Source organism: Telmatherina bonti, assembly GCF_933228915.1.
Source record: "Telmatherina bonti genome assembly, chromosome: 14".
NCBI lineage: Eukaryota > Metazoa > Chordata > Actinopteri > Atheriniformes > Telmatherinidae > Telmatherina > Telmatherina bonti.
Window position 1 is genome coordinate 20669565 of NC_136612.1, and position 23544 is coordinate 20693108.

Sequence of the window (23544 nt, forward strand, 5' to 3'; positions counted from 1 at the left end):
GCATTCTATGCAAAAAAGAAATTTGCAAGCAACTTCCTTCTCCAAGGGCCAAAGAAAATGCAGGTCTGTGCAGGGGAGTCAGTGATGCTGCGAAGATAATATAACTGCTGTCATGAGGCTCTGGACTCTGATGTCTGCCCCTGTGTTTCCTCTTTCCTTTCTCTCATGAGTCTTTCCTGTGTGTATGGATGTAGAATTTACCATCTCTCTGGCAGATTTCTGAAGCACAGTTACAGATCATCAGTTCATCATCCCAGTAGCTTTCTTCATTTAGTGCCAGATTCTTGAGCTTTTAACAAGTGGTATCTGGTCTTGCACATTCTGAGATTGACTGCACCTCACCTCACCTCTCTCTCTCTCTCTCTCTCTCTCTCTCTCTCTCTCTCTATATATATATATATATATATATATATATATATATATATATATATATATATATACATGTGTGTGTGTGTGTGTGTGTGTGTGTGTGTGTGTGTTAAACATATTTCCCATGCAGGTCTGATTTGTGTGTTGTGTGTGTTTTTTAAATTGTGATGTTCAGGAGATGGAAACATAGATCAATTCTCTAAAAGCCATTTTAAATGACAACAGATATAAATATAGTTTATTTTTCTGTTCAGACTGTTTTTAACAAGACTCCCTCTTCAGGTTGATTTCAAGTAAATAGAAAGACGGAACAGATAGTGATCAATCTAGCCTCCTGTGGAGAATGGAGAAGTGAAGCCCACAGGCTCATGCTGATGTGTACAAGGAGAGCTGATTTTTGTTTTGTTTTTGTCATGATTTGGGTTTTTCGGTGCCTTGTTTTTGGGCTTCCTGTTTTATTTTGTAGTTTTTTCTGTTTAGTTCCTCGGTTCTTGTTTAGCTTCATTGATTTCCCGTTATTGAGTTCACCTGGGTTCCTTTAGTTATTTGTTTCACCTGTGTCTCGTTTTGTTCTGTGTATTTATACTCCTCAGTTTTCATTCCTTGTTGCTGGATCATTGGTTGTAGTTAGTCCCTTGAGTGTCCTTTGTTGCGTGCCTTTGTTAAAATAAATCAACTGGCATCTACATCCCTGTTCCCCTCATCTCTGCGTTTGGGTCCACATCTCCGCTGCCACCTTAACAGTTTTGTTTTGTTTTTATTGATCCGATATTGTTTCTGTGCTATATGCCACGAGTGGCAGTATCTTACAAGATCTTATAACAGTCACAATAGTCAACATCCTCTGAGCTTTGAGTAAAAACCAGATGCTATTCTTCCTCAGTTGACTGGGTTGATTCTTTAACTTTCCTCCATGTTGCATAAACCTTTCGTCCTTTCTGTTGCAGTCTGACATGTTTTGAAATTTCAGATTGCTTGGGGAAAACCATCTTATTTATTATGTATAGAGAGCACAAAGTGTATTTCTTTCAGCCCTGCTGAGATACAGAGAAAGAAAAAACTATCAGAAGAAGATCAGCAAGGGAAAAAGGATAAGAGAGATGACTATTTTTCTCTTGGCTTGGTTTCTTGTGTTTAATCATATTTTTTCTGCTTTTTACAGCATTCTTACATCAGTCACTATGATGCAGAGGACTGCTGCATGCGAGGCTGCAGATGTGTATCTCTTCATGGGAAAAATCAGGCTGAGGTGGATAAAAAGATGGACCTTTTAAAGATTCTTAATGACCTCAGGTGCAACCTGGACTCCTGTCCTGCTTTGTGCTGGACCTAAATGCTGCCTTTGATACAGCAGATCGTCCGATTTTATTAAACAGACTAAGGAATTTATTGGGCCTCGCAGATACTGTTTTAAAACGGTTTTGTTCCTATCTCACAGATTAACAGTTTTTTGTAAATATGGATATGTGCTCCTTAAGGACCCTTTAAATAAACTGTGGGGTTCCCCAGGGTTAAATTTTAAGTTGCTTTTTTTCTTTTTGAAGAGGAGGCCTTGTATTAACATTATGGCTCCTGAATGTGGCACAGCCTGCCAGAGAACCAGCAGGGACTACTGATGGTTTTAGAAAAGGCTCAACAATACTTTTTAGCTTATAGCTGAATTCTTATATGATTTTGTCTTTGTGTTAATTTTCTGTGGTTTTACTGTTTTGATTTAATCTAGTACACTGTTTTTATTAACTCCTTTATTCTATTTCATATCAACGTATTTGATCACAAACTCATTTGCTTTTATTTGTGTTACTTTTATCAGATTCTATTGTTTTTTTCAGTTTATTTAATTTTATTTAAACTTTTAGCCCCAGTAATTTCTACCTGGATACTTCACTCCTGTAGATTTATCTGCTTGGTCTGTGGGGTTGTTGCTGTGTGACTGCACAGGTCTGTGTGGCTGTGAGGGTCCAGCACTGCATACCTGTGGCTGAGGACCCCGGGCCACCCTGGCCTGGGCGTTTCCTGTGGTAATGCACTCTACTGCCACGGGTGGTCTTTTGGTGTGAATGGATGCCCGAGATATTGTTTCCTCACAGCAGCATCAAGCCGGATGTTTTTACTCTATTGATATGTTTATACCTTTATTTAAGAGTCATTAATGATGGATGGGATTTTATGGAAAATGGGGCAGGGGTAGGTAATGGGGATTTATGTGCTCTCTGTGTGTGTTTGTGTTTGTGCAATCTATTGTGACAGAAATTGTGTTTTGAAATTGCTGTTATAAACTGTTGTGTAAAGGCTTTTTATATGTATGAATGGGATTTATGATGTAAAACACTTTGTATTGCCTTGTGCATGAAAAGTGCTTTAGATATTTGATTTGATTTGATTTGATTTGATTTGATTTGATTTGAAAGAGAAACATGCAAGGACCTGTACATTGCAGCAATTGGCATCATGACTCCTACTGCAGTTAAAAAAATACTGTTGTATATCGGGCAAAAAGCAATAATTATTTCCACCTTGTTTTTGTGGATTTTGTTTTTATTCTTATAACTGCCAATGATAAACAAAAGGAAAAAAGATTATATTTTGTTAGTTCTTATTTATGTGTATTTTGTTGCAAGTAACTCATCTGAGAAAGGAAAGATACAGAACTTAAAAGTTATGACAACAATGAAGCTTTTCTAGTTTGGTTTCAACACCTGGCCAAGGTTGGTGTTTCAGCAGGAACTGTTTTATTGTTGGCTCTTTGTGGAAATGTTTTTTGCGGAACTAAAACATACAAAGTGTTATCTAAGTTTTTACACTGGCACAACAATAAATAGAAAAAAAGTGCATTTGCAATAAAAAAATTCAGCATAGTGTGAGCGGTGACCATTTGTTTACAGCCAATTTTTATCACAGTTTCAAGACTGTGTAAACATAAAACAAACAACAGTGTCTTCATATTAGCAATATACATGTACACATGTTAATCAGCAAAGTCATAAAACTTTTTACCATATGTACACATGCATATACACGTCCACATGTTTCTATATCTACATGGACATTTAATCAGACTTGTATGAAGCATATATTAGTGCTAATGCACCTGTTAATATGCTTCCAAGCAAACATTTACACAAGATTAAATACAGAAGTTGTCTCATGGGTATTTCACATCGGAACATTGTAGAGAGGCACTACAGGGACAAAAATCTAAGGAAAGTGTAGCCCACCGTTACATATTCTCCTTGATATTTTGCTCTTTAAATTACTGCTAAAGGATTTAGTCAGAGTCACTCCCAAACATTTAACTGTTTTTATGTTCCACTGCAATTTTGGAATCCCTTACTTTTTTTGTGAAGGAGAGTTATTAAATTAAAGATTTGAATTTTTTCCCCATTTACTTTACATTCTGAATAATAATATACGTCAATTAAATTAATCAGATTTGGGAAACATGAATCTGGATGTGCCAAATAAATGGTAAGATCTGGTTAAGACCAATTTTATGTTCTTTCACCCCTTACAAGTCTGTGTTCTGTCTAAATGCCTGTGCTAAGGGTTTATGAATATAGAGCAAAGAGGATGGGTGAGAGATAGGAGCCCTGCGTCTATCTAGAATTTTATAAATGAGGTTTCCATTAACCTTAAATATTACTGTTAGTTCCTGATAACAGGAACTACACATAACAGTAACACACTGCACTACCCTTTCCTGAATCCAAATCTCCTTAGTAACTCATGAAAATACCAAACTTTCACCATTAAACATGTTTTTCTACATTAAGACTAATGTTTTCGGAGCATTAGCCATCATATGAAGAGCTCTTCTTATGCTTTCAATAACCCCAAATAAATCTGCTTTGATCTTTGTCAAGACTGGAACATTTTCTTTTAAATCTTTAAGAAATCATTCTGGTAAATAATTTATAAATGAGATCAGCTGGTCTGTCTTTGCTCTCTTTTGCTAGAACAGTAATTATTTCTTTCTACGATGGTGGAGTTCTGCCACATTTAAGTATCAAATGAAAGCATGTCAAAAGGAGAGGAATCAGCTCCTTCCTGCAGATTTTATACCATTCAGATGGAAGCCCACCATTCCCTCATGTTTTATTATTATTTTTGTCTGCTAATGGCAGCTTGGCTGTAATTTGTGACATTGTACATTATCATTTCATAGCAGATCAAATGAACCAAGATTTTTTAATGTTCATTTCATCAGCCAATAGTTGTTTGTAATACTCTTCAGATATTTTTCCATATTCTCTGGTTTAGTACTTTGTTAGTTTGTGAATCATCCTGGAAATTTGTTGTTTATGCAGATGTCTAGCTGGAAATCTGACAGCATTTGGGCCCAGTTATCAGTAAGGCTGAATCCCATTGAATCCCCTGGGCCTATCACTTAGCCCTGCCCCTGTATTTTGTGTGTTCGTGTGAAAGGGAAGCATGTCCCAATTCCTGTTAGGACAGAGAGGGACGGAGAACTGCTTCACCAATTTGACATTTCTTAACTTTGTGTGTCTCACTGACATTGTGCATGAAGGACACATTAAATAAAGCAATGCATATAATGTTCCCTGTGTCCACAGTTATCCATCTATGAGTCAGTAAAGACCTCCCTTTCTGATTGTCTTATTAGATGAAAAAGCACAGGGGTAATAACTAACTTCAAAGAAGCTTAACAAACATTTGCAATTACATAGGTACATAGGCAGCGGTTGGTTTCAGTTCATGCTGTGGTGGTTGTGTATGTTACCAGAATTTGACATGATAAAATGAACAAAACTGCCAGAGTCACTTTACACAGAGAAGTGTGTGTTTGAACCAAAAAAGTCAACCTGCTGTGATTGTAAATAGCAAATGAGTAAATATGATACAGGTAAAACCATGGAGAAATTCATTCATTCATTCATTCATTCATTTTACTTAACCACTAAGCCCAATTAAGGGTCCCGAGGAGATGGAGAAAATCCCAGCAATCATTCAAATTCAAATATATACATGTTTGCCATACCAAGTTGTGAATGTTTATTAGTTTTTTTATGCATATTACATGATAGAATAACTTTGTGAACAATTACCTCTTGTGCATTTACAAAGATCTAATTTTGGAAAAAACGTTTGACAAATATACTAAATACAACAATAACAGAAAAGTCAGAACACATCAGGAAGTCTCAAACCAGGACGAGTTACATGTGCAAAACATTCAGCTGTTTTTAAAGCTATTTTAGAAATAAGTAGGCCTACAGTTGACATTTGGGAAGGAAATTATATAAATCATAGTGAGAAGCCTGGGATAATCATTGTTGTAGATTAATGAGCACCATCAAGCCTTTGGCATTGGCTTCCCTTCACAAAAAAGAAAGTTCCTGCAGCAACTCCAAGAAGCCCGAGAGATAAGCCCAGTCCACATAGGACCTTTGGACCATTACTTATTTCATCCAATTCAACCTCTGGAGAAGATAAGAGAAAAAATATTGAATTAAATCACTTTCAGTAAAACAAACAAACTAATAAACTAAAAGAACACCAAAACGTCTGCTTCTTGATGTACAGAGCAACATGAAGCCTTTTAGGTTTTCTTACCCCAAAACCTGGTCTGAGGCTCCTCCAGTGCTTCATGCGCCACGATGCAGCTGTAAATGTCTCCTTGATTTGGAACAACGTTCAGGTAGGAGAAGACATGAAATGTCCCGTCAGAGTTAGATATCACTTTGATAAAAGGGTCTTCCTCTGCTACTTCTTCATTGTTCTTTGTCCATTTGATGCTGATTTTAGGAGGAAAGAAGTGGTTGCTGAAGCAGATGAGGATATTGTTCTCATCTTTGATCACTTCATCTCTTGGGTAGAGGATAGTTTCTGGTGATTCTGGTGGTTTAAAAAAATACAATTGTTTAGTGCTAAATGTTTTTACTTATTGGATAAATAAACTGTGGTAAATAGTAACTTATTTATTAAAGTGAATAAATGAAAGGCAACGAGTGGAGCATCCCTTACTTTTACTCCTTGTAACATCCTTGTCTGGTTTCCATTTATATATATCGTGTTTACACTTATATCTGTATGTTACTGCATATTTGTAAGCCCATTCAACATGGAACGTTGATGGTATTTTGCTGTCCCAAACAAGAAGATCTTTCTTAAAGTCTGCATAGTACACTTCATCATCATCCAATGTCAAAGCGAGCTGAGTGTCACTCGAGTCAAAGCATCCATAGATGTGACAAAGTTTGTGAGCTCCTGGGAAAGTATGAAAAAAACCCCAAAGTATTCCATCATTAAAATGGCAATAAATATACACACACATATATACATATATATATATATATATATATATATATATATATATGTATATATATATATATATATATATATATATATATATATATATATATATATATATATATATATATATATATATATATATATATGTATATATATATATATATATATATATATATATATATATATATATATATATATATATATATATATATATATATATATATATATATATATATATATATATATATGTTTATCTACTAAGTTTGCATACTTGTAGTTATTATAGAAGTGAACAGATGCAGCAAATACTTACTTTCTGCATAGATGCAAGCTGCTCCAGAGAAAAGAAGTATAATTTTCAAGTACATTTCGTTTTGTCTGTATTTATTTAGGAGTCTTGTCATGGCTCTCACACTCTCTTCTGTCAGCACTCAACAGATTTGAGACTTGTGAAGGCTTACGGTGTTAGATGAAATCTTCCTCATTTCTATTCATGTCAGCATAGCTGGGAATAAAAAAAATCTGGCTGGGAGGAGAAACAGGAACCTGTTGAACCAGTTTAACAAGGAAGAACAATAACAACAAAAACAGACTTCATCCAACAAAACTGGTTGAATTTGATCTTTTTTTCTTACAAACACATTGCCTGCACAATTACAAAACAGCATATTTTATTCAGCAGATGGGCACTGTTAGTGTTGCACCCTTATATGCAACTGTCAGAGAGACAGGCAGAATGTCCACAGTTCAGCCCAGAGTCAAACACACATCTTTTTTCTTAAGTGGGAAACACACAAATGTCTTCACATTGTCCTTAAGTTATAATAAGGAACATGCATTTACACAATAAGAGTTATCATTTTGAACAAGATTGTTGACCAGTACATATTTTAATCACTGCAAAATGGATAAGCATTTATCTGGTAAAGCCTGATTACAAGACAAATACAGCATTTATATTCATTTCTTTCCCTGGTTGTATTGTTTTAAGCCATAAGTACATATATAGGCTTTAGAGAGTCTTTAGCCCGGCATGGTGCTGGACTGCATGGTGCTGGACTGCATGGTGCTGGACTGTATGGTGCTGGACTGCATGATGCTGGACTGCATGGTGCTGGACTGTATGGTCCTGGACTGCATGGTGCTGGACTGCATGGTGCTGGACTGCATGGTGCTGGACTGCATGGTGCTGGACTGCATGGTGCTGGACTGTATGGTGCTGGACTGCATGGTCCTGGACTGCATGGTGCTGGACTGCATGGTGCTGGACTGCATGGTGCTGGACTGCATGGTGCTGGATTGCAGACTGGGTTGGCTGAGGCTGAAATTTACTTTATACTTCCATTTATTTTGTTTTTTGTTTCATTTTTGTTTTCATTGCTACATTTTTATGTTAGCTTACAATTGGAAATGTTTTATTATATTATATGTTGAACCCCAGGAAGAATAGCTTCAGTTTTGTGGATCCAAATAAAACAATGAATATACAGATAGCTGATGTGATTCCACTCTCAACACTCTTAAAAGCATCAAGTTAATAAATTAAGGTTTGGTTTTGTGGTCTAATGTCAGTGTTGTTTTCAACCTGAACAGTGAAACTGCGGGTTTCACTTGGAGTCCAGCAGGCTGTGGTATGTTTTCATTTGGCTCCAAACTACATACAGCTAGTTACCAGGAAAAAAAAAAAATTAAAGAGTTACTTTATCAACTATCCTTCTTGCTTTATCAAGGAATGAAGAAACTATGAGGCCTGATAAATCTGATCTATTTCCTTCTGGAAGTCTGCCTATTTTTTGGTGGTAGCTCGATTGTACCTTAGCAACTAAAAGTTTGAGTTTCCATTATCATGAAGATGACTGTTTGAATCTGTTAATAGGCATCATAACTATAGCTGTCGGCTTGTATCAGTGTTTCTCATACATATACATACACATCATTTTTATTATTCTTTGCAGTCATTTGCAGATACAATTACTGTCTTGTCAGTGTTGTGTAAATCTCTTTTACCTGAAAGAATAAGGTTTTATATATAAAAGAAGTATTACAGCATAAGAGACCAAACAGTGTTTACACATATTTAAAGTGGCAGCCACCTCTAGCTACTAGAAAGAAAAAACCTTACAAGATGTGTTGAACTACACGCGAGTTTTTAAAAATGTTTTATCTTTATATCTAAACAGTTTCTCATTGTTTATTTGTTCCTTTAAAAAACTTGTTCTGCTTCCTCCTTGGAGTCAGGGGAAAACCCATCTGTAACCATGTGTAAAAGACAGAAACCCAATAGTACATCCATTGTACTGGTGCACTGTGTTTTTCCAAATGCAAGTCAGAAAATATGATCCCAATTCATCTCTGAGTCAACAGTCATACAGCGATGCACCTCTGCAATTTTCATACTGCATGCTGTGCACATCAAAATCAGTCCACAGTATAGGTTTAGTATGTGGTAAAAGCCTTAGTTTTTCTAAGGATAGATTGCAGCTCAAATTCCCAAAATTATTTCTCAATGCAAGTTTGCAAAGAATTTGGTCTTTCAAACAATTCCAGTCCAAAACTCTTTGGGTTATGACCAGAAAAATGTGCAAAATCCAGTGTCTCAGATTGTATAAGTATGCATCAGGTACCAAGAGATGGATAACTTTCATAAACATATGAAGAAATCACTGACTCAATGCTCTATACTGAACTTTTTTATTGAGACATTGTATATGCTGGAAGTGAGGCAAAACCTCCTTCTAGAAGAGAAGTTGTTTCAGTAGGATGATGCCAGAGCTTGTTTTACACTACTTACAAAAACTTGGCTTGTTAAAACCAATGTGTGAATGTGTGTGTGTGTGTGTGTGCACGTGTGTGTGTGTGTGTGTGTGTGTGTGTGTGTGTGTGTGTGTGTGTGTGTGCTGTTTGACTCTCCTGCTAGTGATCCAGATGACTTTTTTTTATTAAAAAGGTTTGTTGCCTAAAATGAAAGGGACAATCAGACAACAATGACCCCATGTATTTAGTACAAACGGAAAACTTTCTTCTCAAAAAACTCCAACAGCAAAAAGTGCAAATAAAAAGATCAATGGCATGCAATTCTTTTAAATTTAATTTTGCAGTGAATAGAGAAGACATATAAAATTATTTCTGTGGGCTTTTAAGAAGGAAGTTTTCTGTTCACACACACACATGCCATGTGCTACAATGTCCACTCTTGCTAGCTGCAGTCAAAATTCAAAAAGTTAATTTTTTTAAGAAAAGTGAGTAGCAGAAAGTTAGAAGCTAAAACTCATCTCCAACCCGCCAACAAAACGCAACATAAGACATAAACCCCAAACATCATGGATTGTTCATGTCAACAATAATGGTGATTGTTAAAGTTGCTTTGTTGTGCCAGCTGCAGGGATGTTTTCCACAGGAAAGAATTGTGTTGCTGAAACAAAGACGGAAAAATCTGTTTATCACTGAACAAATATTACAAGTTTAATTTAGTTTAATGTCCTCACCTCGGCAGGATGCAATGCATGCAGCAGATTTTTTTCTTGTAGTAAATCACTCCAGAGCTCAGAATAATAAAACCAAAAACGAGTCCACACAGTCCGACAATAGTTTGACTTTGTGCTTCAGCAGAGAGGGAGTTGTCTAAAACAGCCGGGAAACAAAAGATTTTATGAAGTATGTGAACATTGTGCATTTTTTCTTTCCAAGTTTCCTCAAAGAGTCAAACTTACCCCAGACCACAATTTTAGGTTCAGACAGAGTGACGTGTTCAACCATGCAGGAGATTTTTTCTCCTGAAGTTGGAGTGTACTCTAGAAATGAATGAATCTGGTAGTAAAAATCCCCATCAGCCATCACATCAGAGTAAGCGACTCCTGCAGTCACTTCATGGTTGTTTTGCAACCACTTGATTCTGATTTGCTTTGGGTAGAAGTTATACGCGCTGCATACAAGCATGGCTGGACGTCCATCACCGGACTGTTTCACTGACTTAATGCTGACAGAGGGGATTGTGGAGAGATTTCCTGGAAGATTAAAAAAAATATATCCGTCTAACTTTTCTGTTTTTTAAGTAAGACACTTATTTAACAAGAGGTGAATCATTGTGTTTTTAAATCAACTATGCAGTCACTGATGAGAGATGTGTTGATATTCATTGTGAAAACTAATTTCTGTAATAACACACTGTTTCCATGACATACAATCTGAGGACAGCAATTTAATATTTAGTAATACATTTTATATCATAACATTTTCATGGAAGAACTTTTATTAAAAACAAAAAAATAAATCTTACCTAGGCTTTGGGCAACTTCAATGCTGTCTTCACACAACAATTTCTTTTCAAAAACTCTTAGAAGTTTGTCATGAGGATTATGGTTGGCCTGACTTAAAAATGTCTGTCCATAAGGTGTAAATCCAGTCCAGTTACCTGTTGTGCTTTTGTACTCTACCACACAATATTGGTTAAATCTAAACCTGACTATACTCTGTATCTTTAAAGTCTGGACCTCTGTATGTACAACATGCAAAGGACTGGTAGTAATCTTCATCAGAGAAAGCTGCAATAAAAAGAAAGAAAATGATTCAGTCCCAAATTTGCTGCAATAGCACCAAGTATTTAAAATTATACTCATTGAAATAAAACAGTGACACAATCTACCTGGACTGAAAATGGATAAAACCAAACAAAAGGCCCAATGAATGTTCATGTTTCCCTGTGAGTGGGAAATCAAACTAACAAAGCTTTTCCTGCGTGCAGCGTTAATATGTTCTAAGATAAGTGGAATCATAAGCAGCTGTTCTTTGCGCCAGTAATATATATATATATATATATATATATATATATATATATATATATATATATATATATGTGTGTGTGTGTGTGTGTGTGCGTGTGTTAGTATGTGTGTGTATATGTATAGTTTTCTTTTTTTTTTTCACATTTAAGTCACATCAAATCAGGTACTGTTGAAAAAGATTATACACATACTGAGTATTGTAGCCACCTACCTTCCTGTCTTGGTATTACTGCATTAAATACCTTTGATAAACCTATCAAGTGCCAAGGTGGAAGATAAATTGCTATGAAACAGATAGTCGGCCGTTAATAAATAGAAAATAATTTGAAATAATATATTTTGTGTTAAAGTTGAAAATCCTGGACAAGATTTGTTGCCCTGTAGCTTCTTTAGCTTTGTAGTTTAATGTCCATTTCTGCCCGTTCATTGCTTCAAAAATGAAAAAATTACCAGACCCCAACACTGTCAACACTGGGTGACGACTACATTCTGTATTTTAGAATGCTGAGCAACAATTAAAACCTTTAACCACCATCAATCAAATGATTTTTGGCAATTAATTCAAAAGTAATGTATCACACACTTTAACCTCAAAAGCACCGGTACTGCTATATGAACAAAAGTTCAGTAACTTTTGGTTTGCAAATGCTTTAAACTGCTTTTTGAAAGCCCACACAGTTGCAGTTGAAGGAATTTGTAAATGTCAGTCTAAATGTTAATGTATTCAAATGTAATTTATGTGACAAAGACACAAAAAATTCAGGATTCTTTTGTTAAAAAGGTAACAATTTAATATAATGAATTCAACGCTGTGTGAAGTTGTCTTCCGTCTACACAGTGAGAACATTATTTGAGAGTAAATTTCCAGCTATCAGGTGGGTTTTCCTGCTGGAACAGACAAAAAGCAGGATCAGGAGGAAGGGATGTTTAAAATGACTCTCTTAATAAAGCTCTTAAATCTCATACGATATTTTAGCACAAGGAGAAAAGTGACATATAATGAGCTGTTCTTTCAACACAACCTCTGTTTATAATGCTTCAGCTGATATGGAGGAAAACTGTCCCACAAATGAAATAGTAATAGTAATGAATGGTACTCTGGAAAAGAGGTTGCAGATAGTTATAGAGGGTTTTTTGTTTGTTTGTTTTCCCATTTGTGCACCCTTCCACAGATTACGCCCTGGGTGCTGAACCCTTCACTTATCAAAACCCAACAACAATGGTTGTTAAAGCTGTTCTGTTTCTGCAGCAGGGTTGTGCTCCACCGGAACCAGTGTTTGTCCTGTTGAAACAAAGAACGTGATATTTTTAAAACTTTGTGCACTCTATGTGCACGTTACTATACTGGCTCCTCATCTAGTTTAACAACCTCACCTTGGAAGAATGTAGTGCATGCAGCAGACCTTTTCTTATAGCACATCAATCCAGAGCTCAGAGTAACGAAACCAAAGATGAGTCCACAGAGTCCCATGATAATTTGAATTTGTGCTTTAGCAGGAAGGGAGTTATCTAACAGTAACAAAAACTGTTAAAGTATATGTATCTTTTCTATGTTGTGTATAATTAGCATCAGAGAGTCAAACTTACCCCAGACCACAGTTTTAGGTTCAGACAGAGTGAAGTGTTCAACCATGCAGGAGATTTTTTCACCTGAAGTTGGAGTGTACTCTAGAAATGAATGAATCTGGTAGTAAAGTTCCCCATCAGCCATCACATCAGAGTAAGCGACTCCTGCAGTCACTTCATGGTTGTTTCGCAACCATTTCATTCTGATTTGCTTTGGGTAGAAGTTATAGGCGCTGCATACAAGCATGGCTGGGTGTCCATGACCGGACTGTTTCAGTAGCTTCATGCTGACAGTGGGGGTTGTGGAGAAATTTCCTGGAACATAAACAAATTTATACTTTTCTGTTTCTGAGCAAGACATTTATTTAATGAGCGCTACACTTAAATCACTTTCAATTTAGCAATGTGAATTAATGTGTTCTCGCATTAACTGCATTGTGACTGACGGAGGAAGTATTGAAAAGTATTCGCAATTATGTAATATGATTTCTGTAATATTTCTAATTACTTTCATGGCATTTAATCTGAGTACAGTAACCTCATTTATAGATCAATACATTCTAATAATTTCTAAAACATTTTCACTGAATGTTTTAAATGAAAAAAATACCAATTATCATCACAAAAACAAACAAACAAATGCAAAAACAAATCGTAAACAAGATGAGTAAGCTTTCTTTACCTAGGTCTTGGATATATTGTAAATTGTCATCACACATCAATTTCTTTTCAAATTTCCTTTCATCTGCATCATATGGATCATCGTTCCAAAACCTTGAAAGATGTATAGCATAGGGTGTGAATCCAGTCCAGTTGCCTCTTGTGCTGTTGTACTCCATCATTTTATTTTTATTGAAACTAGCCATAATTATATACTCTATATCATCAAAGTGTGCGCCTTTGTACGCACAACACACTCTGATCTGGTAGAAATCTTCATCGCAGGAAACTGTAATAAAAATAAATGCATTCATTCTAAATAGATGACGATAAAACATCTGAAACTCAGTAAATAACAAATCTATTAATTCAAATCCATTTAAATAAAGGAATTATATTACTCACTTGGATTAAAAAGAGAGAAAACCAAACAAAAAACGGGATGAAAGCGCATGTTTTCTCACGAGGTGGAAACCAAAGTGACAAAGCTTCTTAGTGCAGCTTTTGTGTGCTGTCGGATAAGAGGAAATGAAAGCTGCCCGCCAGCTCTAGAACAAAATGAAAGAATACATCCTCATTCTTGTCAAGTTGAACCTCTGTTTACATTACAGTAACTATAGTTGTAATAGTTTTAGCAATTATTCAGAATTAACATTTGCACAACAGTTAGAGAATTTCTCAACTAGTACAAACTGCAGAACCTGGTGGAAAACCTGCAACATTATGTCACTCGCTAAAAAAATATAGCTCATCCCTCAAAAGCACGTACTGACGTCATGAAACTGTCAGAGGTGTGAACAAGGTATTTGCATAGTCATGTTTTCATATTGACAGTCTGATCTGTTAGTGCTTTGAAAGACGAAAAAGTCAGATCTTGGAATAGTTTAACTATTTTGTTTGTAATGACTCAAGCAATGAAACTAGGACTATTAGTTTAATAGGGATTGACAGCTTTACAGCTGTGAAATGTGCTGTGTTCCCCTGGTGTTTACAGGAGGCATGTCCTGTGGTTAACCAGCACAGCTGAGTGGAATCGGACTTATTGCGCTTCACCTGCTTATTTGACGCTGAACCACTGCTACATTTTGTGATACTCTGCCTATGAATGAAGCTGACTTTAATGAAACCTACCTGTTCACCACACCACCTGGAATCTTGAGCCTTTGAATCCACACCTCTGTTAAAGCCGCCCAAATAAATTATTAAAACTACCTCACTGGAAATCTCTCTTCCTTGGGTTCAACTCTCCTTGTGACAACTGCAAGAAGGTTGCTGGTTCGAGCCTCAGCCGGGGGAAGGTTAGAACAGTGCCCTTTCTGTGTGGAGTTTGTTCTCCCTGTGTATGCGAGGGTTCTCTCCTCCTCCCACCATCCAAACACATTCATTTTAGGTAACTGATCAGTCTAGATTCTCCTATAAGTGAATGATTGTCCTGTGATGAACTGGTATGTCTCCCACCTCACAACCGATGACTGCTGGGATAGGCTCCAGCTTCCCCGCAACCATGGACTAAGTGGTATAGATAATTAATGAATGAGTAAATGATAAAAAGCAAATCATATAAAAAGTAAAACAGAATTATATTATAGCGGTTATTCACAAGGACTGGAGTTGGAGACCCCTCTATTAAAGCAAAAACTACATGTCTAAAAGCGTTTCCACTTTGATTGATGCAATGACAAATGTTACTCTGATGTGCAGAAAGTATTTATTTATGAAAAGCTTAATTCTGTTTTGAGAAAAGCACAAAAGCAGCAGAGAAAAACTGACACCATTTTTTTTCAAATCATAGTTTCTTTGGGTTGTACAGTCAAACCATGTGTGGTATTACTTTACTGCACAAGAACATTGAAAAACACAATGACGATTTGCATTCGCATAAAAAAATGTGCTGAGTTCTTTCCAGTTTTATCTGTTACATGTTTGGACATGTATGTTGGATTAACCTTGACTATGGTGACTTCTAAGCCAATTGCACAAAATTGATTCATATATTCCAACAAACACATAAACTTGGTGGACATTGTGTTAATTTATTACAAGTTAGGACACAAAATTCACAGCACAAAGACTGGAAGCAGATAGTTGTAACAAATTATAATTTTTATCAAGTCAAACTTAAAGTTCTACAGTGTCAATTCAGGTTATCTAAAAAAAACTAAAAAATTTTAAAGGAACAAAAAATTGTTTAAGAAATTATACAACTAGATAATGATAACGGTGTGCCACTTAGCAAACGACAAGGGAAAAGTTCCAGGAACTAATGACAGAGAGTAGTTGTGGTAATTTTATCATGTGCACATAGCAGAAAGAAAGATTAACTGAGAAACATGGGGGACAAAAATAAAGTAACTGAAAAAAAGGAGGTGAAACAATCAAGAAGTGAAATTCAAGATGGAGTTAAGAAAGCTTAAAAGAAACAGCATGGAAATCTGCATGATCATATCAACATGACATAACACTACCTGTTAGCTATGACAGAAATTAAAAATGCGAAATGTTCAAAAATTAGACACCGACAAAATATACATTAAAAACTCTATTACAAAAGCTAAATTAGAATAACACAAACGTGGATTATGTATAACTATGAATATTCTTTTATTCATTCATATCATACATATGCATGGTATAGTATAGTATAGTATAGTATAGTATATATAGTATAGTAGATTAATAGATTAACGTAGACAGTATTGCATAGATTAATGATTTACCTTCACACAAAAAAATGTTCCTGCAGCAACTCCAAGAAGTCCAAAACTCAGGCCAAGTCCACAGAAGACTGCTGGGCCACTGCTTATCTCTTCAGTTTCAACTTCTAAAAAAAATAAATAAATGAAATTTAAGAATATTTCATGAATAAATTTTAAATTCTTTTCACTTTTTCCATGTCAAATTTCTGAATAACTAGTCTTTTAGGCTTCTCACCCCAAAACCTGGTCTGAGGCTCCTCCAGTGCTTCATGCTCCACGGTGCAGCTGTAGATGTCTCCTTGTTTCGGAACAATGTTCAGGTAGGAGAAGACATGAAATGTCCCATCAGAGTTAAATATGGTTTTGATGAAAGGATCTTCTGTTTCTACTAATTTATTGTTCTTTGTCCATTTGATGTTGATTTTAGGAGGAAAGAAGTGGTTGCTAAAGCAGATGAGGGTATTGTCTTCATTTGTTATCACTTCGTCTCTGGGATAGAGGACTGTTTCTGGAGCATCTGTTGGTTTAAGTAGCACATTTTTCTTGATTACTGTAGAAGTCACTAGAAACTAAGGCTGTTCAATACTCAAATAGCAAACAATGTTTGGCCCGAGTGAGGATTTTTGTTCCTAAAAAAATCTGGCTATGACTTACAGAATTGTATAAATGTAAATGTGGTTGCCAAAACTTGACCACCACATGTGGCCCACAGGGACATTTTCATAAGGAACACCTCCCATATTAAGACCGCCTGTGGGACACAAAGTGTTTGTTGTTGTCTAAACCAACAGCTCACATCTGGACCACATGTTGCCCATAGGAGAGTTGCCATAGTCCAAGGAAGGCTGGCAACTAAGTCTGGTTTAGTTCTGGCACACATAACACTTGCCAATGCCATAACTGAGCCAGATGGCCCAAACATTCCTGCTATCTAGGTAGTACAACGAAGACAAATTAAGAAGTTGGGTATCATTTACCTTTAGATCTTGTAACTGATTTGTCGTATTTCCATCTGTGTATGTCACGTTTGCAGACACCTCGACATATCAGTGCATAATCATAAGCCCAGGAGCTACGAGCAGCTATTGGTACTTTGCTGTCCCAAACACCAGTCCCCTTTTTAAAGTCTGCGTAGCAGAGTTCATCGTCATCTAATGTAATTCCGAGTTGAGTATCACTTGAGTCAAAGCATCCATAGCCAAAACAAAGTTTGTGACCTAGGGAAATGTAAATGACATAAACAATAAGCACTCATACAAATGACAAAGAAATCAAAGCTCTTCCAAAAGATTTAAATATTTCAGTCAAGACACAAGTAGGCAGAGGCAGCAGCTGCCTGAAAATGTTTCTACTTACTTCCTGCATAGATGTAAACGTCTCTTGAAAAAATAATCATAAATCCAAAGCAGATTATTTTCAATATGTACCTATTTAAGTGTATTGTCATGGTTTCTCAAGTGCTCTGTTCAGCATTCAACACGTACACTGGCAAACCTGACAATGCTGGTTGTGTCAGATAGAACTTCCTCATTTTTACTTGTCATCATTATACTGCTTGCAATGAAAAGGGGGCGTGGTGTAGGCCAAAACAAACCAGTTTGAATCACTTCAGAGAGAAGTAATAATAACAGGTACACATACAAAGTAGTGCACCCAAATAGCCAATCATGTAGTGTAACTAGGGAGAATTAATAAATATACGACCAATCAGTGTCGCAGAAATTTCTCGTCTTGGGGTGCTAAAAATATTGCCCTCTCAGCAGGAAATGCTGCGATATATAAGATGTAAAAAAAAAAGAAAAAACGAGAGCGGCAGAGAGAGGGTGCGAGAGAGAAGCTTGTATGGTGCGGTCAGTTTGCGGAATGATGGCTAGTTCAACGAGCGAGGAGCAACTTCCACCAAACTTCCTTATTTATTTCCCCTTTTGCAAGAAAAACAATGGAGGAGAAAATCGATGTTAAGGAATTGGGACCCGACAAGCCAGACCTTAACATTAACCAGCAGACCAAGGAGAAAGGCAAAGTTTACAACCAGAGTTTTTGCAGGAGTTGGTTCGAGCGGAAGTCGTGGCTTACAGGCTGTGGACTCGCCAATGGACTTTTCTGTTTTCCCTGCATTCTTTTTAAAAGTGACAGATGTGACTTAACGTAGACACAGTCAGGACAAACCAACTTGAAACACCTCTCCGAACGCATGAAGAAGCATGAACGATCAAGAGTTCATATGGAAAACTGCATCAAGCTAGCTGTGCTTGGAAAGATTAGCATAGCAACGCAGTTGGACGACGGCCACCGCATTGCAGTAAGAAAGCACAACGAAGAGGTTGATAAGAATTGTCAAATTTTATTGAAACTCATAGACTGCATTATGTTTTGTGGTGCTTTTGAACAGGCATTGCAGGGGCATGATGAAAGGGACACTTTTGAAAACCCTAGAATTTTCAGAGGTTTAGTTGACTTAATGGCGTCCATTGACCAGGGCTTGAACGACCATCTTGAAAATGCAACAGTTTTTAGAGGCACCTCAAAGACCATACAAAAGGAGTTACTAGACTGTATGCTTGCAGTTCTGAAAGAAAAAATCATGGATGAAATTCAAAACAGCTGATTTTTTAGCCATCCAAGCTGATGAAACAACTGACATTTCCACACACTGTCAGTTAGTCCTGGTTCTAAGATACATTGACAGAAGCCACAATGTCCAGGAGCGTTTTTTTTTAGTTTATTAAGCTCTCCAATGCCAGCTCGGACACAATCGCCAGTGCCTTATTGGAAAGGCCGCACATCATCCTTCCTGAGGGACAAGAATAGAAGCTGATTGCTCAGGCCTTTGATGGGGCTTCAGTGATGAGGGGTGCCACTGGAGGAGTTCAGCAAAAGATCCAGGACATCTATGGAAACGCTTACTATGTTCACTGTTATGCGCACCAGTTAAACTTAGTAATCCAACAAGCAACATCTCACATTCCCCAGATCAGTCACTTTTTTCTGACATTGGGGGATTTTCTTCTTTTTTTTCCAAGTCAAGCAAGAGAACGGTCAAGCTATGTGAGAATGGTTCAAGATGATGATTTCTGTTTTTTCCTGGCCCTCTTTCACAAAATAATGCCACATGTTGACATGCTGTATAATCAGCTGCAGAAAAGAAACATCAATTCTGTCTACATCTCAGGAATCTTCCAGAAATTCATTGACAGCATGCAGGCTATCAGGTAAGCCTCTGTGCACAGTGTTACCCAAATGTTAATTGTCTCTGAATAGACTCTATGTCACACCTGAATCCCATTAATGGATCACCATGCTTGGGCAGAACTTAGCAACAACCTGTTGAGGAAAGTCTTTTAATTTGAACCAAGTGTGTTCTAGCTGGGAGACATTTAAAAACCTGCATGATTGCAGCACTCGAGGACCGGTGTTAGACACTCCGGATGCATATGTTTAGCATGAAAAGATTCTGCTACTTCTTTATATTATATAAATAGCTGTTTACTATTGCATTGTGAAAACCTAAAGTTTAATCTACAGTCACTTCAATATTTGGAAACTGACACGAGTATTTTCATTTTAGCAGTGTACTGGTATTAGTACATCCCAAATGGTCAGTCACCATTTCATACATTTCAACGATCACAACCACATTGTTATTGTGAATAAAATGGGGGCCCTAGAGAAAAGAATATGGAGATCTTTGTGTTAATGTATTGGTGGATGGTTGCCATGTGCATCCATTTAAATCATGTTGCCAAGAAACTGCCTTTCTCCTGCCTTAATAATGGAGACTATTTGTGCTTCTATTTGTGAAGTTAAAGGACAGCTCGCTGCTGACAGTGAACAACAGACATCCAATAGAAGTGGACATATAGTATGTACAGTAGACTTATGTTGCAACAGCTGCAGAAAGGTTTAACAGCTCCCTCACACAAACACACGCACACCAAGGCTTCCTCACATTCTCTCCCAGTCAGCCACTGCTGTTTTATGAGACCAGTGTCCATGACGACTGTGTATGAATGCCTATTGAGGGCAAAGTGAACTTCAGCCTACAAGCACACTATTTATTACTTAAGGACAGTGTGTTTTTAGAAAGACACATATACACTTCATCTACATTTAACTCAGCTGACAAAGTGTTCATCCTACAACTGAAAGTTGGGCGGGGCGTGTTGTCATTCTGATATAAATAATAAAAAAAATTAATTAAAAAAAAGAGGACCCTAAAACTGTGGAAGCTGAGAATGCTCTGCTAATTGTTATCTCGAGATGACAACTTATGTTTAGTGTATGTCCAGATAATGAGGACTTTTTTTCTCAAAATATCAAGATGATGAAGGTGGGCTCAGTAGTAAGTAGTTATTGTTTGACTCCTACTTTAATTGATCAAACCAGACCCCGTGACAAATGGGGAGGGGCTACAGTCATGGTGCATATGTATAATTCTGTCAGCGAGTGATCAATTAAAGTTAATAGTGACACACGTCACAATTTCTACCTTTGTCAGAATTGACAGAAGTAAAACTGGATGTAGTGAGGCATCCCAGTACAGACCAGCTCTTTAGTGGAATGGCCATTTGGTCCACTAGCTGAGGTGTTGGGAGTGAAGATGATAATAGCTAAGCTCTCATCTATGTTGCAGGACAGTCCCTGTCCCCACCGCCTCACATCCCCCCAAACAGTGACAGCCCCACAGAGCTCCTTCAGCAACAGACGGCTGCATTCACAGTGTGAAGGAGATTTTGCAAATCCTGCATTTCTGTTGCAGTTAGACTGGAAACCAGCAGACCACAAACACACAGTAAAATATAATATGATTTATTAATATTCTAATTTTCTCACTTTTATAAGTCTTATTAATGAACAAGAAGTAGATTTTCTGGGAGGAACCTATGGAGTTCCCCCTGTGTCACACTGGCTTCCTCCCACAGTCCCAAGACATGCATGCTGGGCTTATTGGAGTCTGTTTATTCTCGCTAGGATTGAGTGTATGTCCAATTGTTCTTGGTTCTATGATGAACTAGGAACAGTCCCAACCCCCTCACAGTCTTTAATTAGAAATAATCTTGTTTCCTTGAGAAAACAAAGTTTGTTTTCTTGAGTTTACAAGATAATTTATCAGAAAGAAGACCACGTTAATAAAACGTGTGAGCACATAAAACTACAGCCGGAACCTAAAACTCATTATTTTGTGTTTCACAATATAAGTGGTTTTCATGTAATAACTTTATTTTATATTCAGTGAGTGATGCATTGACATGAATTAGTCAAAGCCTTTTGCATTTCTGTCACATGAGCTCTTTTTTTTTGGAGGAAATTATCTGCTTTATGCAGACAGGCATGGTAAGTGACAGCAGGATGAGTAGAATTTTGTTTGCTGATATTTCAGTGCTAAAACAGCAGATATTCAGCTATCCAGTCAATAGTAAAAATTCACTTTGGTACAGTTTGTTGATACATGATACTTCAGTTGATATTTTATTGTAAAAAAGCTCAACATTTTGATTACACCTGTGAAATTTCATATATAAGAAACAACAGATTGTTGAGCTTTTATCTAAGTTTATGTTGTCTTTTTTTCAAGCCCTTGTTTGAAGTCAGTTCAGATCAGCATGAAAAATTAAGGGCTTCCTCTTAACAGAGATTTGGCAAAGAAACACACATAAACATTTAACAGGGCTCTGCGTTGGGTTCAAGGACACACAAGGACATCTGAAAAGACACATATATTATCTAGCTTATTGTGTGAATGCTGCACTTTTGTGTAATACTACAGTAGTACCCGAAGCAACACTTTTTTAGGCATACTACTCTTTATGGGGTTTCATTACATGAGTTATTATCACTGAATGTTCAATGGTATGGTGGATGCATGGCGTCAGTTTGTGATTCAGAAAGGATTTGATATTTTTCAGTAGGTTTCTTTTTGTTATCAGTAATGTTTGCTTAATTTCTACACAGTTTTTAATGTACAGAAAACTAAGTAACACATGGAGCAGATAAACACCTATCAGGCCTTACAAAGCCGTAGACACATAAACGCAACACACACACTCAGACCATCTGGTGTTTTGGATGAAGTTCTCCTGCAAATGCTGAACTTACAAGCGACACTGTCACTGCCCCACTTCCAACATCTGCTCACCAGATTTTCAGGACTCTCAAAACATATTAAAAATAAGTAAAAGTGTATAAACATTGTCATAAAAAAACAGTTTTAGATGGAAAATAAGGCTTTAAAGTATTTGCTCCTCCTTTTTTTAACCTGCCTTGGTCAAACATTGGCTAGTTTGTGCTCACCGCACACATGCAACAAGCCACTTCATGGTCAAAGAAAATTCTAATCAACTGTGACCTGTTGATGTTACTATGACAACTGGGGACACTTGTGCCTGTTATTCTGGTATGCACATTGTGAAGCCATGCACGTGTCCACATATGCAGATGAGCGAAGACATATTTCCATGCATATGTGTGTGTCATGGTCAATACATCAAACAGCTGGTATGCTGCATCTATTTCGGAGGCCTAATAGTTTACCAAGAAAAGAATTATTTGGCTTTGAAGCAGCACTTTGATGTGTTGTGGTTCAGATATGGTATCTTTAAAGCCTCTTGTGGGAAGGTTACTGGGACATACAGAGAGCTTTAACATAGGAAATTTAATTGCATTGGGGTAATTACCAGGTTGGAGTAGCTGATTAGGTTTGTGCCAGCGGGGTACTGAGCGAGCGTCTCCTAGTTACCCTTTAAAAGCTTTTAAAAGGATCAAACGATAATTATGCAGCTCATTGACTGAATTGGTCAAATCACTTGCTTTGATTTGCAAAAAGAAATTAATTAGTGGCATGGCAAATTATTGTTCACTTTCACAGAATGAGTGCTGCTATGATTAGTCTCTGCATCAGTGTGACTCTACAGTAATGTTAATGTCCCATTCAAAAGGAAAAAAAAGTGCACATTGTGTTATTTTCTGCAGAAAAAAAATACAAACTTAATCGCCTTGGATGTAGACAGTATTTAGAATGGTAAACCTATAATTTCTTGTGAGGCTCAGCTGCACAAGAAATTATAAGCAACATCTATAAAGAAATACTGTTTGTAAAAAATATACACGTGTGTGTGAGTGTGTGTGTGTGTGTTTGTGTCTGTGTGTGTTATTATTATTAACCACAAAGTGTACAAAGCTTGCAGGAAAGCAGAACTACT

At 36.8% G+C, this 23544-nt stretch overlaps 4 protein-coding genes across 4 annotated transcripts in view; all 4 read right to left on the reverse strand.

The window, feature by feature from the left end:
• The window catches only part of LOC306766059 (cytoplasmic phosphatidylinositol transfer protein 1-like), a 60264-nt gene that overhangs the window by 28735 nt on the left and 7985 nt on the right, over positions 1-23544 (reverse strand). The window lies entirely within an intron of this gene.
• Positions 5671-7010, reverse strand: LOC306765226 (H-2 class II histocompatibility antigen, A-Q alpha chain-like; the record flags this gene model as incomplete). The annotated part of the gene is made up of 4 exons (XM_079252629.1): positions 5671-5810; positions 5944-6225; positions 6355-6597; positions 6956-7010. 4 exons carry the CDS (start codon positions 7008-7010, stop codon positions 5671-5673), a joined length of 720 nt encoding a protein of 239 aa, XP_079108755.1.
• LOC306765227 (rano class II histocompatibility antigen, A beta chain-like) lies at positions 12650-15155 on the reverse strand (the record flags this gene model as incomplete). The annotated part of the gene is made up of 5 exons (XM_079252630.1): positions 12650-12705; positions 12798-12932; positions 13011-13304; positions 13672-13938; positions 15113-15155. 5 exons carry the CDS (start codon positions 15153-15155, stop codon positions 12650-12652), a joined length of 795 nt encoding a protein of 264 aa, XP_079108756.1.
• Positions 15373-17876, reverse strand: LOC306765228 (H-2 class II histocompatibility antigen, A-B alpha chain-like; the record flags this gene model as incomplete). The annotated part of the gene is made up of 5 exons (XM_079252631.1): positions 15373-15378; positions 16367-16470; positions 16581-16862; positions 17323-17562; positions 17840-17876. 5 exons carry the CDS (start codon positions 17874-17876, stop codon positions 15373-15375), a joined length of 669 nt encoding a protein of 222 aa, XP_079108757.1.